This window comes from Drosophila nasuta, chromosome 3, assembly GCF_023558535.2.
Source record: "Drosophila nasuta strain 15112-1781.00 chromosome 3, ASM2355853v1, whole genome shotgun sequence".
NCBI lineage: Eukaryota > Metazoa > Arthropoda > Insecta > Diptera > Drosophilidae > Drosophila > Drosophila nasuta.
In genome coordinates, this window is record NC_083457.1 from 29,083,316 (window position 1) to 29,100,318 (window position 17,003).

A 17,003-nucleotide genomic window follows, 5' to 3' on the forward strand; every position below is an offset into this window, starting at 1 on the left:
CCATTTGCTATTTTCGTTTGCCCACCCTTTAGAATTTCAAAATTTTGCCGAATTCCAAAAATTTTCATACTTTTGATTTCAGCCTATGGCCCATACAAATTCATCGTTTACCAAATTTTCAAAGTCTCAAATTTTTGCCAAATTTCAAAATTTTTCAAATTTTTTGACTTTTCAGACTGCCCATTCGCTATTTTCGTTTGCCCACCCTTTAGAATTTCAAAATTTTGCTTTATTTAAAAATTTTCATACTTTTGATTTTAGCCTATGGCCCATACAAATTCATCGTTTGCCCAATTTTCAAAGTCTCAAATTTTTGCCAAATTTCAAAATTTTTCAAATTTTTTGACTTTTCAGACTGCCCATTTGCTATTTTCGTTTTGCCCACCCTTTAGAATTTCAAAATTTTGCTTTATTTAAAAATTTTCATACTTTTTTTGATTTTAGCCTATGGCCCATACAAATTCATCGTTTACCAAATTTTCAAAGTCTCAAATTTTTGCCAAATTTCAAAATTTTTCAAATTTTTTGACTTTTCAGACTGCCCATTCGCTATTTTCGTTTGCCCACCCTTTAGAATTTCAAAATTTTGCTTTATTTAAAAATTTTCATACTTTTTGATTTTAGCCTATGGCCCATACAAATTCATCGTTTGCCCAAGTTTCAAAGTCTCAAATTTTTGCAAATTTCAAAATTTTTCAAATTTTTTTGACTTTTCAGACTGCCCATTTGCTATTTTCGTTTGCCCACCCTTTAGAATTTCAAAATTTTGCTTTATTTAAAAATTTTCATACTTTTGATTTCAGCCTATGGCCCATACAAATTCATCGTTTGCCCAATTTTCAAAGTCTCAAATTTTTGCCAAATTTCAAAATTTTTCAAATTTTTTGACTTTTCAGACTGCCCATTTGCTATTTTCGTTTGCCCACCCTTTAGAATTTCAAAATTTTGCCGAATTCCAAAATTTTTCATACTTTTTGATTTCAGCCTATGGCCCATACAAATTCATCGTTTGCCCAATTTTCAAAGTCTCAAATTTTTGCCAAATTTCAAAATTTTTCAAATTTTTTGACTTTTCAGACTGCCCATTTGCTATTTTCGTTTGCCCACCCTTTAGAATTTCAAAATTTTGCCGAATTCCAAAATTTTCATACTTTTTGATTTCAGCCTATGGCCCATACAAATTCATCGTTTGCCCAATTTTCAAAGTCTCAAATTTTTGCCAAATTTCAAAATTTTTCAAATTTTTGACTTTTCAGACTGCCCATTTGCTATTTTCGTTTGCCCACCCTTTAGAATTTCAAAATTTTGCCGAATTCCAAAATTTTCATACTTTTTGATTTCAGCCTATGGCCCATACAAATTCATCGTTTACCAAATTTTCAAAGTCTCAAATTTTTGCCAAATTTCAAAATTTTCAAATTTTTTGACTTTTCAGACTGCCCATTCGCTATTTTCGTTTGCCCACCCTTTAGAATTTCAAAATTTTGCTTTATTTAAAAAATGTTCATACTTTTTTGATTTTAGCCTATGGCCCATACAAATTCATCGTTTGCCCAATTTTCAAAGTCTCAAATTTTTGCCAAATTTCAAAATTTTCAAATTTTTTTGACTTTTCAGACTGCCCATTTGCTATTTTCGTTTGCCCACCCTTTAAATTTCAAAATTTTGCTTTATTTAAAAATTTTCATACTTTTTGATTTTAGCCTATGGCCCATACAAATTCATCGTTTACCAAATTTTCAAAGTCTCAAATTTTTGCCAAATTTCAAAATTTTTCAAATTTTTTTGACTTTTCAGACTGCCCATTTGCTAATTTTCGTTTGCCCACCCTTTAAATTTCAAAAATTTTGAAATTTGGCAAAAACTTCTTTGATTTTAGCTTTGGCCCATACAAATTCATCGTTTACGATGATTTTCAAAGTCTCAAATTTTTGCCAAATTTCAAAAGTATGAAAATTTTTGAATTCGGCAAAATTTTCGAAATTTCAAAATTTTGGGCAAAAATTTTCATTTTGATTTCAGCCTATGGCCCATACAAATTCATCGTTTAAAAAATTTGAAAGTCTCAAATTTTGCCAAATTTCAAAATTTTTCAAAATTTTGAGAGACTTTGAAAATTTTCGTTTGCCCACTTTTAGATTTTCAAAATTTTATTTAAAAAATTTCATACTTTTGATTTTATAGGCCCACGAAATTTGTATCGCTTGCCCAACTTGTTTCAAAGTATGAAAATTTTGCCAAATCGGCAAAATTTTGAAATTTTTTTACTTGGGCAAACTGAAAATAGCGCTATGGGCAGTCTGAAAACTCAAAAAATTTGAAAAATTTTGAAATTTGGCAAAAATTTGAGACTTTGAAAATTGGGCAAACGATGAATTTGTATGGGCCATAGGCTAAAATCAAAAGTATGAAAATTTTTGAAATAAAGCAAAATTTTGAAATTCTAAAGGGTGGGCAAACGAAAATAGCGAATGGGCAGTCTGAAAAAGTCAAAAAATTTGAAAAATTTTGAAATTTGGCAAAATTTGAGACTTTGAAAATTTGGTAAACGATGAATTTGTATGGGCCATAGGCTGAAATCAAAAAGTATGAAAATTTTTGAATTCGGCAAAATTTTGAAATTCTAAAGGGTGGGCAAACGAAAATAGCAAATGGGCAGTCTGAAAAGTCAAAAAATTTGAAAAATTTTGAAATTTGGCAAAAATTTGAGACTTTGAAAATTGGGCAAACGATGAATTTGTATGGGCCATAGGCTGAAAAATCAAAAAGTATGAAAATTTTGAAATTCGGCAAAATTTTGAAATTCTAAAGGGTGGGCAAAACGAAAATAGCAAATGGGCAGTCTGAAAAGTCAAAAATTTGAAAAATTTTGAAATTTGGCAAAAATTTGAGACTTTGAAAATTGGGCAAACGATGAATTTGTAAAGGGCCATAGGCTGAAATCAAAAAAGTAAAAAATGAAAATTTTGGAATTCGGCAAAATTTTGAAATTCTAAAGGGTGGGCAAACGAAAATAGCAAATGGGCAGTCTGAAAAGTCAAAAAATTTGAAAAATTTTGAAATTTGGCAAAAATTTGAGACTTTGAAAATTTGGTAAACGATGAATTTGTATGGGCCATAGGCTAAAATCAAAAAGTATGAAAATTTTTAAATAAAGCAAAATTTTGAAATTCTAAAGGGTGGGCAAACGAAAATAGCAAATGGCAGTCTGAAAAGTCAAAAAAATTGAAAATTTTTGAAATTTGGCAAAAATTTGAGACTTTGAAAATTTGGTAAACGATGAATTTGTATGGGCCATAGGCTGAAATCAAAAAGTATGAAAATTTTTGGAATTCGGCAAAATTTTGAAATTCTAAAGGGTGGGCAAACGAAAATAGCAAATGGGCAGTCTGAAAAGTCAAAAATTTGAAAAATTTTGAAATTTGGCAAAAATTTGAGACTTTGAAAATTTGGTAAACGATGAATTTGTATGGGCCATAGGCTGAAATCAAAAAAGTATGAAAATTTTGGAATTCGGCAAAATTTTGAAATTCTAAAGGGTGGGCAAACGAAAATAGCAAATGGGCAGTCTGAAAAGTCAAAAAAATTTGAAAAATTTTGAAATTTGGCAAAAATTTGAGACTTTGAAAATTGGGCAAACGATGAATTTGTATGGGCCATAGGCTGAAATCAAAAAGTATGAAAATTTTGGAATTCGGCAAAATTTTGAAATTCTAAAGGGTGGGCAAACGAAAATAGCAAATGGGCAGTCTGAAAAGTCAAAAAAATTTGAAAAATTTTTGAAATTTGGCAAAAATTTGAGACTTTGAAAATTGGGCAAACGATGAATTTGTATGGGCCATAGGCTGAAATCAAAAAGTATGAAAATTTTTGGAATTCGGCAAAATTTTGAAATTCTAAAGGGTGGGCAAACGAAAATAGCAAATGGGCAGTCTGAAAAAGTCAAAAAATTTGAAAAATTTTGAAATTTGGCAAAATTTGAGACTTTGAAAATTGGGCAAACGATGAATTTGTATGGGCCATAGGCTAAAATCAAAAAAAAAAAGTATGAAAATTTTTAAATAAAGCAAAATTTTGAAATTCTAAAGGGTGGGCAAACGAAAATAGCAAATGGGCAGTCTGAAAAAGTCAAAAAATTTGAAAAATTTTGAAATTTGGCAAAAATTTGAGACTTTGAAAATTGGGCAAACGATGAATTTGTATGGGCCATAGGCTAAAATCAAAAAAGTATGAAAATTTTTTAAATAAAGCAAAATTTTGAAATTCTAAAGGGTGGGCAAACGAAAATAGCAAATGGGCAGTCTGAAAAAGTCAAAAAATTTGAAAAATTTTGAAATTTGGCAAAAATTTGAGACTTTGAAAATTGGGCAAACGATGAATTTGTATGGGCCATAGGCTAAAATCAAAAAGTATGAAAATTTTTAAATTCGGCAAAATTTTGAAATTCTAAAGGGTGGGCAAACGAAAATAGCAAATGGGCAGTCTGAAAAAGTCAAAAAATTTGAAAAATTTTGAAATTTGGCAAAAATTTGAGACTTTGAAAATTTGGTAAACGATGAATTTGTATGGGCCATAGGCTGAAATCAAAAAAGTATGAAAATTTTTGGAATTCGGCAAAATTTTGAAATTCTAAAGGGTGGGCAAACGAAAATAGCAAATGGGCAGTCTGAAAAAGTCAAAAATTTGAAAAATTTTGAAATTTGGCAAAAATTTGAGACTTTGAAAATTGGGCAAACGATGAATTTGTATGGGCCATAGGCTGAAATCAAAAAAGTATGAAAATTTTTGGAATTCGGCAAAATTTTGAAATTCTAAAGGGTGGGCAAACGAAAATAGCAAATGGGCAGTCTGAAAAAGTCAAAAAAATTTGAAAAATTTTGAAATTTGGCAAAAATTTGAGACTTTGAAAATTGGGCAAACGATGAATTTGTATGGGCCATAGGCTGAAATCAAAAAAGTATGAAAATTTTTGAAATAAAGCAAAATTTTGAAATTCTAAAGGGTGGGCAAACGAAAATAGCAAATGGGCAGTCTGAAAAAGTCAAAAAAATTTGAAAAATTTTGAAATTTGGCAAAAATTTGAGACTTTGAAAATTTGGTAAACGATGAATTTGTATGGGCCATAGGCTAAAATCAAGAAAGTATGAAAATTTTTTAAATAAAGCAAAATTTTGAAATTCTAAAGGGTGGGCAAACGAAAATAGCAAATGGGCAGTCTGAAAAAGTCAAAAAAATTTGAAAAATTTTGAAATTTGGCAAAAATTTGAGACTTTGAAAATTTGGTAAACGATGAATTTGTATGGGCCATAGGCTGAAATCAAAAAAGTATGAAAATTTTTGGAATTCGGCAAAATTTTGAAATTCTAAAGGGTGGGCAAACGAAAATAGCAAATGGGCAGTCTGAAAAAGTCAAAAATTTGAAAAATTTTGAAATTTGGCAAAAATTTGAGACTTTGAAAATTGGGCAAACGATGAATTTGTATGGGCCATAGGCTGAAATCAAAAAGTATGAAAATTTTTGGAATTCGGCAAAATTTTGAAATTCTAAAGGGTGGGCAAACGAAAATAGCAAATGGGCAGTCTGAAAAAGTCAAAAATTTGAAAAATTTTGAAATTTGGCAAAAATTTGAGACTTTGAAAATTGGGCAAACGATGAATTTGTATGGGCCATAGGCTGAAATCAAAAAGTATGAAAATTTTTGGAATTCGGCAAAATTTTGAAATTCTAAAGGGTGGGCAAACGAAAATAGCAAATGGGCAGTCTGAAAAAGTCAAAAAAATTTGAAAAATTTTGAAATTTGGCAAAAATTTGAGACTTTGAAAATTGGGCAAACGATGAATTTGTATGGGCCATAGGCTGAAATCAAAAAATATGAAAATTTTGGAATTCGGCAAAATTTTGAAATTCTAAAGGGTGGGCAAACGAAAATAGCAAATGGGCAGTCTGAAAAGTCAAAAATTTGAAAAATTTTGAAATTTGGCAAAAATTTGAGACTTTGAAAATTGGGCAAACGATGAATTTGTATGGGCCATAGGCTGAAATCAAAAAAGTATGAAAATTTTTCGAATTCGGCAAAATTTTGAAATTCTAAAGGGTGGGCAAACGAAAATAGCAAATGGGCAGTCTGAAAAGTCAAAAAATTTGAAAAATTTTGAAATTTGGCAAAAATTTGAGACTTTGAAAATTGGGCAAACGATGAATTTGTATGGGCCATAGGCTGAAATCAAAAAAGTATGAAAATTTTTTAAATAAAGCAAAATTTTGAAATTCTAAAGGGTGGGCAAACGAAAATAGCAAATGGGCAGTCTTTGAAAAATTTTGAAATCAAAAATTTGAAAAATTTTGAAATTTGGCAAAAATTTGAATAAAGCAAAATTTGAAAATTTGGTAAAACGATGAATTTGTATGGGCCATAGGCTAAAATCAAAAATTTGAGTTTGATTTGGTAAAATTTTGTTAAAGGCTAAAATCAAAAGCATGAAAATTTTGAAATTTTGAAAAAAGGGTGGGCAAACGAAAATAGCAAATGGGCAGTCTGAAAAGTCAAAAATTTGAAAAATTTTGAAATTTGGCAAAAATTTGAGACTTTGAAAATTTGGTAAACGATGAATTTGTATGGGCCATAGGCTAAAATCAAAAAGTATGAAAATTTTTAAATAAAGCAAAATTTTGAAATTCTAAAGGGTGGGCAAACGAAAATAGCAAATGGGCAGTCTGAAAAGTCAAAAAATTTGAAAAATTTTGAAATTTGGCAAAAATTTGAGACTTTGAAAATTGGGCAAACGATGAATTTGTATGGGCCATAGGCTAAAATCAAAAAAGTATGAAAATTTTTAAATAAAGCAAAATTTTGAAATTCTAAAGGGTGGGCAAACGAAAATAGCGAATGGGCAGTCTGAAAAGTCAAAAAATTTGAAAAATTTTGAAATTTGGCAAAAATTTGAGACTTTGAAAATTTGGTAAACGATGAATTTGTATGGGCCATAGGCTGAAATCAAAAAAGTATGAAAATTTTGAATTCGGCAAAATTTTGAAATTCTAAAGGGTGGGCAAACGAAAATAGCAAATGGGCAGTCTGAAAAAGTCAAAAAATTTGAAAAATTTTGAAATTTGGCAAAAATTTGAGACTTTGAAAATTGGGCAAACGATGAATTTGTATGGGCCATAGGCTGAAATCAAAAAAGTATGAAAATTTTTGGAATTCGGCAAAATTTTGAAATTCTAAAGGGTGGGCAAACGAAAATAGCAAATGGGCAGTCTGAAAAAGTCAAAAAATTTGAAAAATTTTGAAATTTGGCAAAATTTGAGACTTTGAAAATTGGGCAAACGATGAATTTGTATGGGCCATAGGCTGAAATCAAAAAGTATGAAAATTTTTGGAATTCGGCAAAATTTTGAAATTCTAAAGGGTGGGCAAACGAAAATAGCAAATGGGCAGTCTGAAAAAGTCAAAAAAATTTGAAAAATTTTGAAATTTGGCAAAAATTTGAGACTTTGAAAATTGGGCAAACGATGAATTTGTATGGGCCATAGGCTGAAATCAAAAAGTATGAAAATTTTGGAATTCGGCAAAATTTTGAAATTCTAAAGGGTGGGCAAACGAAAATAGCAAATGGGCAGTCTGAAAAAGTCAAAAAATTTGAAAAATTTTGAAATTTGGCAAAAATTTGAGACTTTGAAAATTGGGCAAACGATGAATTTGTATGGGCCATAGGCTGAAATCAAAAAGTATGAAAATTTTGGAATTCGGCAAAATTTTGAAATTCTAAAGGGTGGGCAAACGAAAATAGCAAATGGGCAGTCTGAAAAAGTCAAAAAATTTGAAAAATTTTGAAATTTGGCAAAAATTTGAGACTTTGAAAATTTGGTAAACGATGAATTTGTATGGGCCATAGGCTAAAATCAAAAAGTATGAAAATTTTTAAATAAAGCAAAATTTTGAAATTCTAAAGGGTGGGCAAACGAAAATAGCAAATGGGCAGTCTGAAAAGTCAAAAAATTTGAAAAATTTTGAAATTTGGCAAAAATTTGAGACTTTGAAAATTTGGTAAACGATGAATTTGTATGGGCCATAGGCTAAAATCAAAAAAGTATGAAAATTTTTTAAATAAAGCAAAATTTTGAAATTCTAAAGGGTGGGCAAACGAAAATAGCAAATGGGCAGTCTGAAAAAGTCAAAAAATTTGAAAAATTTTGAAATTTGGCAAAAATTTGAGACTTTGAAAATTGGGCAAACGATGAATTTGTATGGGCCATAGGCTAAAATCAAAAAAGTATGAAAATTTTTAAATAAAGCAAAATTTTGAAATTCTAAAGGGTGGGCAAACGAAAATAGCGAATGGGCAGTCTGAAAAAGTCAAAAAAATTTGAAAAATTTTGAAATTTGGCAAAAATTTGAGACTTTGAAAATTTGGTAAACGATGAATTTGTATGGGCCATAGGCTGAAATCAAAAAGTATGAAAATTTTGGAATTCGGCAAAATTTTGAAATTCTAAAGGGTGGGCAAACGAAAATAGCAAATGGGCAGTCTGAAAAGTCAAAAAATTTGAAAAATTTTGAAATTTGGCAAAAATTTGAGACTTTGAAAATTGGGCAAACGATGAATTTGTATGGGCCATAGGCTAAAATCAAAAGTATGAAAATTTTTAAATAAAGCAAAATTTTGAAATTCTAAAGGGTGGGCAAACGAAAATAGCAAATGGGCAGTCTGAAAAGTCAAAAAATTTGAAAAATTTTGAAATTTGGCAAAAATTTGAGACTTTGAAACTTGGGCAAACGATGAATTTGTATGGGCCATAGGCTAAAATCAAAAAAGTATGAAAATTTTTTAAATAAAGCAAAATTTTGAAATTCTAAAGGGTGGGCAAACGAAAATAGCAAATGGGCAGTCTGAAAAAGTCAAAAAAATTTGAAAAATTTTGAAATTTGGCAAAAATTTGAGACTTTGAAAATTTGGTAAACGATGAATTTGTATGGGCCATAGGCTAAAATCAAAAAGTATGAAAATTTTTAAATAAAGCAAAATTTTGAAATTCTAAAGGGTGGGCAAACGAAAATAGCGAATGGGCAGTCTGAAAAGTCAAAAATTTGAAAAATTTTGAAATTTGGCAAAAATTTGAGACTTTGAAAATTGGGTAAACGATGAATTTGTATGGGCCATAGGCTGAAATCAAAAAGTATGGAAATTTTTGGAATTCGGCAAAATTTTGAAATTCTAAAGGGTGGGCAAACGAAAATAGCAAATGGGCAGTCTAAAAAAGTAAAAAAAATTTTGAAAAATTTTGAAATTTGGCAAAAATTTGAGACTTTGAAAATTGGGTAAACGATGAATTTGTATGGGCCATAGGCTGAAATCAAAAAGTATGAAAATTTTTGGAATTCGGCAAAATTTTGAAATTCTAAAGGGTGGGCAAACGAAAATAGCAAATGGGCAGTCTGAAAAGTCAAAAAATTTGAAAAATTTTGAAATTTGGCAAAAATTTGAGACTTTGAAAATTGGGCAAACGATGAATTTGTATGGGCCATAGGCTAAAATCAAAAAAGTATGAAAATTTTTTAAATAAAGCAAAATTTTGAAATTCTAAAGGGTGGGCAAACGAAAATAGCAAATGGGCAGTCTGAAAAAGTCAAAAAAATTTGAAAAATTTTGAAATTTGGCAAAAATTTGAGACTTTGAAAATTTGGTAAACGATGAATTTGTATGGGCCATAGGCTAAAATCAAAAAGTATGAAAATTTTTTAAATAAAGCAAAATTTTGAAATTCTAAAGGGTGGGCAAACGAAAATAGCGAATGGGCAGTCTGAAAAAGTCAAAAAATTTGAAAAATTTTGAAATTTGGCAAAAATTTGAGACTTTGAAAATTTGGTAAACGATGAATTTGTATGGGCCATAGGCTGAAATCAAAAAGTATGAAAATTTTTGGAATTCGGCAAAATTTTGAAATTCTAAAGGGTGGGCAAACGAAAATAGCGAATGGGCAGTCTGAAAAAGTCAAAAAAATTTGAAAAATTTTGAAATTTGGCAAAAATTTGAGACTTTGAAAATTGGGCAAACGATGAATTTGTATGGGCAATCAAAAAAGTTGAAAACCTTCAAATTTTTCAAAATTTTGAAATTCTGAGATATGGGCAGACTTGAAAACACTTGAGGTTTCCGTTGTGGCTTTAGTTTTCATAATTTCGAGGTGTGGGCGATCGAGTTTGAGTCATTCATGCCGAAAAAATGTCAAAATTTTTCAAAATTCAAAATTTCGAAAACGAAAAATTTTTTCGAAAAACTAAAAGATGGGCAAACATGGGCAAACGATTTTAAAGCGATTTCCGCAAAAAAATTTTGAAAAAAAAAATTTTTGTATTTTCGAAAAAAAAAAATTTTTCATAATTTCGAAACTAAGGGTGGGCAAAAAAAAATTTTTCCTGGGCAAACATGGGCAAACGATTTAAAACAATGGGCACCAATTTTTTTTTGAATATCTCAAATCACTGGACCCAGCTTCTCTGAGCTGTTCATTCTACCTCTTAAATGCTCTTCAACTTTTTTCAATTTAACTAAAAGCCTCTGAGCAAAATGAGCGGAAAATAAGCATAAATGCTAATACTCCCATCACATAGAAAGAGTTTAAATGCTTCGTGGGCGTGGCTATCAAACCACAGCGGTCAAGGACATTGTGAATCATAGGCAGACAGTGTTTGCAAACACACTGATAAGATTTGTCAATTTACCACCCAATATTAATCAAGCCGATACTTAAGCAACAAAATAAAAAACCATTAGCTGTCCCTTTTGACAAATGAATCATTAGGCGCTAGCAATTGAACGATAAACAAAATATGTAAACACGTGACAACACCTTATAAAGATTACAAAGATTAAGTGTAGATAATAAATTTTGAATAGTTTTGAATGAATTTCAAACAAATGTGAAATGATCATATTTGCTGACATGGCACTAAAAGAAAGCGCCCCGTCAAAGAACTGACACGTTTTCGGATTGATAAGAACAATGTTATCACAACAGCAATAGCAACAAGGGAAGCGGTTTATAGACAAGCAAACCAAAGAGCTCAGGTGCGTGTAAACAAATTTCGATGCGCTTGACTCTTGGCTAAACGAATAATACAGATAGTAGGCCATATAGTAATCATGCACTTGTGTTGATTTGAATTGCGTTGGCTCTACACTGCACTACATGACACTGTATGCAGAAAAGAGTTTTGAGTAAACTAATACTCCACACTGCACAATAATCAACACTCTACACTCTCGACAAGGAAGAACTTTTTGCAAAATAGAAGAAATAGTAACGATAGTATGAGAGTAAGTTATTAACTTAACACTTGCATTGACTTAAATATAGTGTAGACTCTATACTTCAACACATTCTACACTGGGGACTTTTACATCAGTGTTGTGGAGAGAAAATGAAGTAATGATATTTGTGTCTAGGTATAGTAGACCATATAACAAGCTGTCACTTAAAATAATTTGAATGTTAGTCTATACAAAACACTACATCAATGTTCCGAAGAGGGGTATAAAGTTAACAGTCAACGAATTAAAGGGTATTTAAAATAATGAGGTGTTGACTAGACACTGCGCTACTTTGTCGCGGCGTAGAATGGAGAATGAACGAAAGGCTTAAGCAATAGAAATCTACTCTCTGTAAACTCTACAACGGTGTAGAGAATGAAGAATGAAGTGAAGCTTACTTAACTCACCTGAAATTCTTTCAACTGTTGATGCGTCTGCACCACAATGTGCTTGAAGGAATCGTTCGGTTCGCCGGCGGGTCCGAATGCGATGAATACGATCGTTGCGATTATCACACCGATTAATATTAGTATCAAATGTTTAGTTCGCATGGCCGCTAAAATAGATTTCGATTTCTTTTTGTAGGCAATTTTGCGTGCAAAAATGCGCTTAAGTGTGAGTGACGCCTCCAGTCTGATGGCCGGTTCTTCTTCTCCTCTCCCTCTCTCACTCTCTCTCTCTCTCTCCCTCACTCGTCTTTCAAGCCGCACCGAAAGTTATCAGCACAAGTAATTAAAGTACCGTTCGATTGTAGCAGCACATGTGGAAACCATTTTAATTTAATTGTTAACTTGTTTGTTATTTGCAGTTTGCTCTTGTCTCTCGTCGCTTTGAATTTGTCGTTTATTGTTTTTAATTATTGAATTATACATATGTCTGTTTGAGTTCTCTCTTTCTCGCACTCGCTCTCTGTTCACATGGTTGCGAACATTTATTGTTTCGCCTGCAAATCCAAACAATGATGCACAATTTAAATAAATATTTACCTACAAAAAATATCGCTCAACAACAATAACAGCAGAACACAAAATTGAATTCTTTTCAATGCGGCGAATAGAAAAAGTACAATAGAAAACATAAATATACTGATGTTGGTACTTGTTTCACATACTATGTATGTAAATATTTTTACAGTACACAACTGTCAAACAGTGAACTAAAGCAGTATGTGCACCACAAGCCATGAGTAATCACTATTACCGCACTGAGTGACATATTATCTAATATAGTAATTTAATTATGTGTGCCTATCTTTACAATTCGTATTAAATGTTCGCCAACTTTGGCATTGCAGTGTACACACATGTTTACCGTAGAGTGTACAATTTCAGTGGCGCTTAACCAAAAGGCGCCGACTATATTCAATGTTAGGCAGAGGCGTGCTTGCTTGCTTGTTTTCTAGTTGCTGCTTCGCAGTAGGCGCCGCCTTTGTTGCTGCTGCTGTTGTTGTTATTGTTCGCAATTGCTGCATGTTAATTCTTTCGGAATATACGGGGGGCAATGTAATGCCGGCGCAGCCTCCGCAAAGTTTTCATTTTGATAAGCCGGGTGCTGATTCGTTACAGCAAAAAAAAATATTCACTTACACTCTTTAAATACATTCATATGCTTTAATTGATATGTGCAAGCTTTTGTCGTATGATTTTATATAATTAGCATTGCTTTTTTCGTTATTAACTTTCACTTTCTTAGAACAGTCAATAGGCTGTCGGTGCCAATGCTCTTCTACTTTTTTTTATTGCCGACCTCCGACTTTTCGGAGACAAATTGTGAAAAAGAACTTCTCACAGCTAGCGATGTTTTTCCGACCCACCACACACGAGCGACTAACTAACATTTATTTACATACTTTACATTTTGCTACAATGTTATCAACAGAAAGCACTAATTTGCGAAAACTCGCCTCTAACAAATTAATAACAGCCATCACAGCTGTTTGTTTCTATTAGAGTTATCGATAATGTGGGTTAGCATAGAAGACGAAGAACTCGTTCTAACGGCCTTCAAATTGCTTCCTACAGTAAAACAAATTCATACAAGCTCATAGCCCGGATTAATTAAACCATTTAATAAGCGATAGAAATCTCAGATATTGGAATCTTTTATTAAGCTTATCTTTAGTAAATAGTAGATGTATTGTCAATTTTGTAATCGCATATACGGAGATATCGATATTAGCCGTTCATTAACATCTGTTAAATTCAAATGTTAAGTATGTAAAAACTTACTTTTCGTACAAGCATCGTAAAATATAATTAACTACAAATTTTAACTAATAAGATTGTGCACATAATAGGAAGCGTTTCCAAAAGACTTAATTAATTAACAAACTGTTAATAACAGGAAAACGTAACTTAGTACAATGAACCAGTTATCGAACTATTTCGACACTGAAACAGAGTGACCATCTGTAGTGGTAGGAATACCGAAGTCTAAGGAAAAAAACGTTTATGGGATTTTTTAAAATATAAATTCCGGTCACGCTACTATCAAATTCCAAACAACGTCCAGCTGCATCGCTAGCGAAAAATATGTGTTAACTGCGCGTTTAGTTAAAAATAGCTGTAATACCAAATAAAATAGTAAAAATCGTTTGTGAAAGGAGTGGCTAGAAGCCTAGAATATTAAAAATGAATATATATAATAAATTGCGGCGCCGCGAGCATGGATTTGGTAAGTAATAAACGTTGCGCGGGAGATTCATGAAATTTGGCGCTCGAAAAATTCCAAGAGCGCGCTCCCTTTCCTTTCGCGGGTAATTCGAGCGCCAAAATTATTTATGAAGACTACGTGTAATTTATGTTGCACACAAGTGTATTTTGGGGAGTTGGAGTAGTGCATCCATCCATTCTTGAGGGGGTACAATGACTTGTCGATACGTTAAATACAAAAAATGCGCTGAGTTTGCGAAAAATGCCAAGAAAAGACTGGAGAACTAGAACGTAAACAAATCCATCAACAACATTTTGGCATTAATGTCTATTTTTGTCTATGTGTGTATTGCAGCCAACGATTGGACGTATGACTTTGCATTGCCCCGTCTTTGCGTCGCCAAGGAGGACAGTTGGCGTGGCATTGCCCCAGCCAACTACAGTCCAGATTACAATCCCGAGCCACCTATTTTCTCTGCCAAGTTTGCCAATTGCGATGGATATCGACACATTCTGGCCATTGCCAACGAGGATGGCAAGATTGCGTTGCAGGACACCACACAGCGCAACCAAGAACCGGAGGAGCAGTCGTTGAGTGCACCCCAATGTCACTACAATGCCGTCTTCGATCTGGAATGGGCACCTGGTCAGATGCGTTTCGTCTCAGCATCGGGCGATCACACGGCACGTCTCTGGGAAGTCGCTGGCTCGGGAATACGGGGACTCAACAATTATGTGGGCCACACACGCTCCGTGAAAACAGCCGCCTTTAAGCGCACCGATCCTGCTGTGTTTGCAACGGGTGGACGCGATGGTGCCATCTTAATTTGGGACATCAGAGCCAACCTGAACATGGATCTGACGTCGCGCGTGGATAACTGCATTTATAGTGGCCACACAGGCGCACCGGGCACACCACAGTCGCAGCGCAAGCAGCGCACACGAACTCCTAAGATGGCTTGTGGCGCGAACACGTCTAGCAGCATTACGGGATTAGCTTTCCAGGACAATGATACGCTGATTTCTTGCGGTGCTGGCGATGGTATCATCAAAGTCTGGGATCTGCGACGTAATTACAGCGCCTACAAGAAGGATCCATTGCCCCGTCAAAGTTTGCCCTATGCGGGGCAATCGACATTCAAGGGCTTCACTAATCTCATTGTGGATGCATCGGGCACACGGTTGTATGCCAACTGCATGGACAACACAATCTATTGCTACAACCTGGTGTCGTATGCGCCCAAACCGTTGGCCTGCTACAAGGGATTGCTGAATTCGACGTTCTACATTAAAAGCTGTCTCAGTCCCGATGGCAAATATTTACTTAGCGGCAGTAGCGATGAGCGTGCCTACATCTGGAATCTGGATCATGCGGCTGAGCCGCTGGTGGAGCTCTCGGGGCATACGGTGGAGGTAACATGCGTTGCTTGGGGCGCCACGCACGATCGTCCTATTGTCACGTGCAGCGATGATGCGAGACACAAGATCTGGCGCATTGGACCTAATCCTGAGTCGCTGAGCTCCACAGACGTTGCAGAACAGTATCGCGGCCAGGCCAAGTTTGTGCCACAGCTATCCAGACAGCCAAAGGCCACACAACAGCAGCAGCACAAGTACAATCTGCGTGATCTTGAGTCGACGCCACGCTCCCTAAAGCGTCTCATGGAACAGAACGAGCGTACGCCAAATTCCGTGGAGAAACTGAGCACGAAGCGTTCGTTTCTTGAAATGCTGGGCGCAACCAGTGGCGATGCCGTCGTCGAGCAGCCGCAACAGAAACGCATCAAGGCGCTCGAGTCTCGGGGTCGTCGTCTCTTTGGCCCAACATCGTCAACAACAACGTGCACAACCAGTCAACAGTTGTCGCCTTTGGCTACCATTGGCGAGGAGGAGAGTGCTATGCCCACCTGCAACCAGGAGAACAGCGAAGACGTCTCGCCGCTACCCTGCAGCACAGCAGGCAAGTTGCCGCAGGCATCGCCCTTGAGTGAGCATCATGTGAATCACATTCCCTACACCTCGCCACCCACAACATCAGCCCAAGCAGCAGCGACAGCCGCAGCAGCATCTACAGCTGGTGGAACAATGCTGACCACAACACCACCAGCAACAGCAACACTCGCCTCCCTTATCTACTCACCTACCTCGAATCTGCCCAACTATGTGCTTGATGGCGAGGCGCCGCATCTGGGCATCATGTCGCCCAAACGCAAAGCCAAAGAGAAGGTGGATTGGCTGACCAAAATACGCAAACAGAAGCTCATGTCCAGCAGCCGTTCGCCTGTCACGCTCAGCGAAAAGATGGCCAGCGAGGAAGCCACATCATCAATGGATGTGTTGGCCTCACCGCGGCTGCAGAGTCTGCGCAACTCCGAGTGTAGTCCGCGGCTGCAGGCGACGCCCCGGCGACGCATCTCCCACAACGATAGCAATGCGGGACATTTGCGTACGCCAACGTCAAGTCGGCGCAACAGTGAGACGACGCTGTTGCGCTTCTTTAGCGTGCAACGCAACAACGCCAGTGGCAGCAACAACACAAATGATCCTCCAGTCGGTGAGGAACTGGAGCTGCCTCCCATGTCGCCGCCGCCATCGTCAACAGCAACGACAGCTTTAACGTTGCACACGCCAACAGCAACAACAACGACGGTGGGCAGCGATTGAAGCGTTGGAGTTGCAGTAGTTATTGTATCTGCATCCTCTAGTTGCCAACTGGACCATACCATAAGTTATTATTCTTTATGTATTTGCTAAGTTTAAAGTTGATTTCTTTTCCCATTTTTGTCTGCTTCTAATTTTAGTTTAGTTCTTAAGCCCGCCTTTGTACAGCTCTAATACAAAAGACTAAATATAATATATAAATATATTAAATATACTATTTAGATTTTTAAGTTATACTCTGACATGCATGTGCTTCTTGGCTGGGTCAACCACAAAACAACCACAACACTTTATCACATAAGATTGACAATATAAATGAAATGCTATGTTGAATGAACAGTTCTTGGAGGATTACAAATCAGTGTGATTCTGTTTTAT

General features: G+C 34.7%; 2 protein-coding genes across 3 annotated transcripts in view; one reads left to right on the forward strand and one right to left on the reverse strand.

Moving 5' to 3' along the window:
* The window catches only part of LOC132789902 (uncharacterized), a 33,274-nt gene extending 20,130 nt beyond the window's left edge, over window positions 1-13,144 (reverse strand). The window contains exons 1-2 of one of the 2 annotated variants that reach the window (XM_060798232.1): window positions 12,900-13,144; window positions 11,721-12,256 (exon numbers count right to left, since the gene is read on the reverse strand). In XM_060798232.1, coding sequence (XP_060654215.1) covers window positions 11,721-11,864 — 144 coding nt within the window. In that variant the 5' untranslated portion in view covers window positions 11,865-12,256; window positions 12,900-13,144. Of the gene's footprint in view, window positions 1-11,720; window positions 12,351-12,899 lie in introns of those variants that run through there. The other variant, XM_060798233.1, reaches the window with a different exon arrangement.
* A 653-nt stretch (window positions 13,145-13,797) lies between these two features.
* Window positions 13,798-16,861, forward strand: LOC132789898 (protein lethal(2)denticleless). The gene is made up of 2 exons (XM_060798228.1): window positions 13,798-13,986; window positions 14,320-16,861. The coding sequence occupies exons 1-2, from the start codon at window positions 13,944-13,946 to the stop codon at window positions 16,626-16,628; spliced, it is 2,352 nt and encodes a 783-aa protein (XP_060654211.1). The 5' UTR covers window positions 13,798-13,943; the 3' UTR covers window positions 16,629-16,861.
* The last annotated feature ends 142 nt before the right edge of the window (window positions 16,862-17,003 follow it).

Excerpts from the sequence above, each read along its gene's own strand:
- LOC132789898 (XM_060798228.1), top strand. The coding sequence starts at position 13,944 with ATGAATATATATAATAAATTGCGGCGCCGCGAGCATGGATTTG. Across the intron at positions 13,987-14,319 it reads GCGCCGCGAGCATGGATTTG|CCAACGATTGGACGTATGAC; the intron begins GTAAGTAATAAA and ends TGTGTATTGCAG.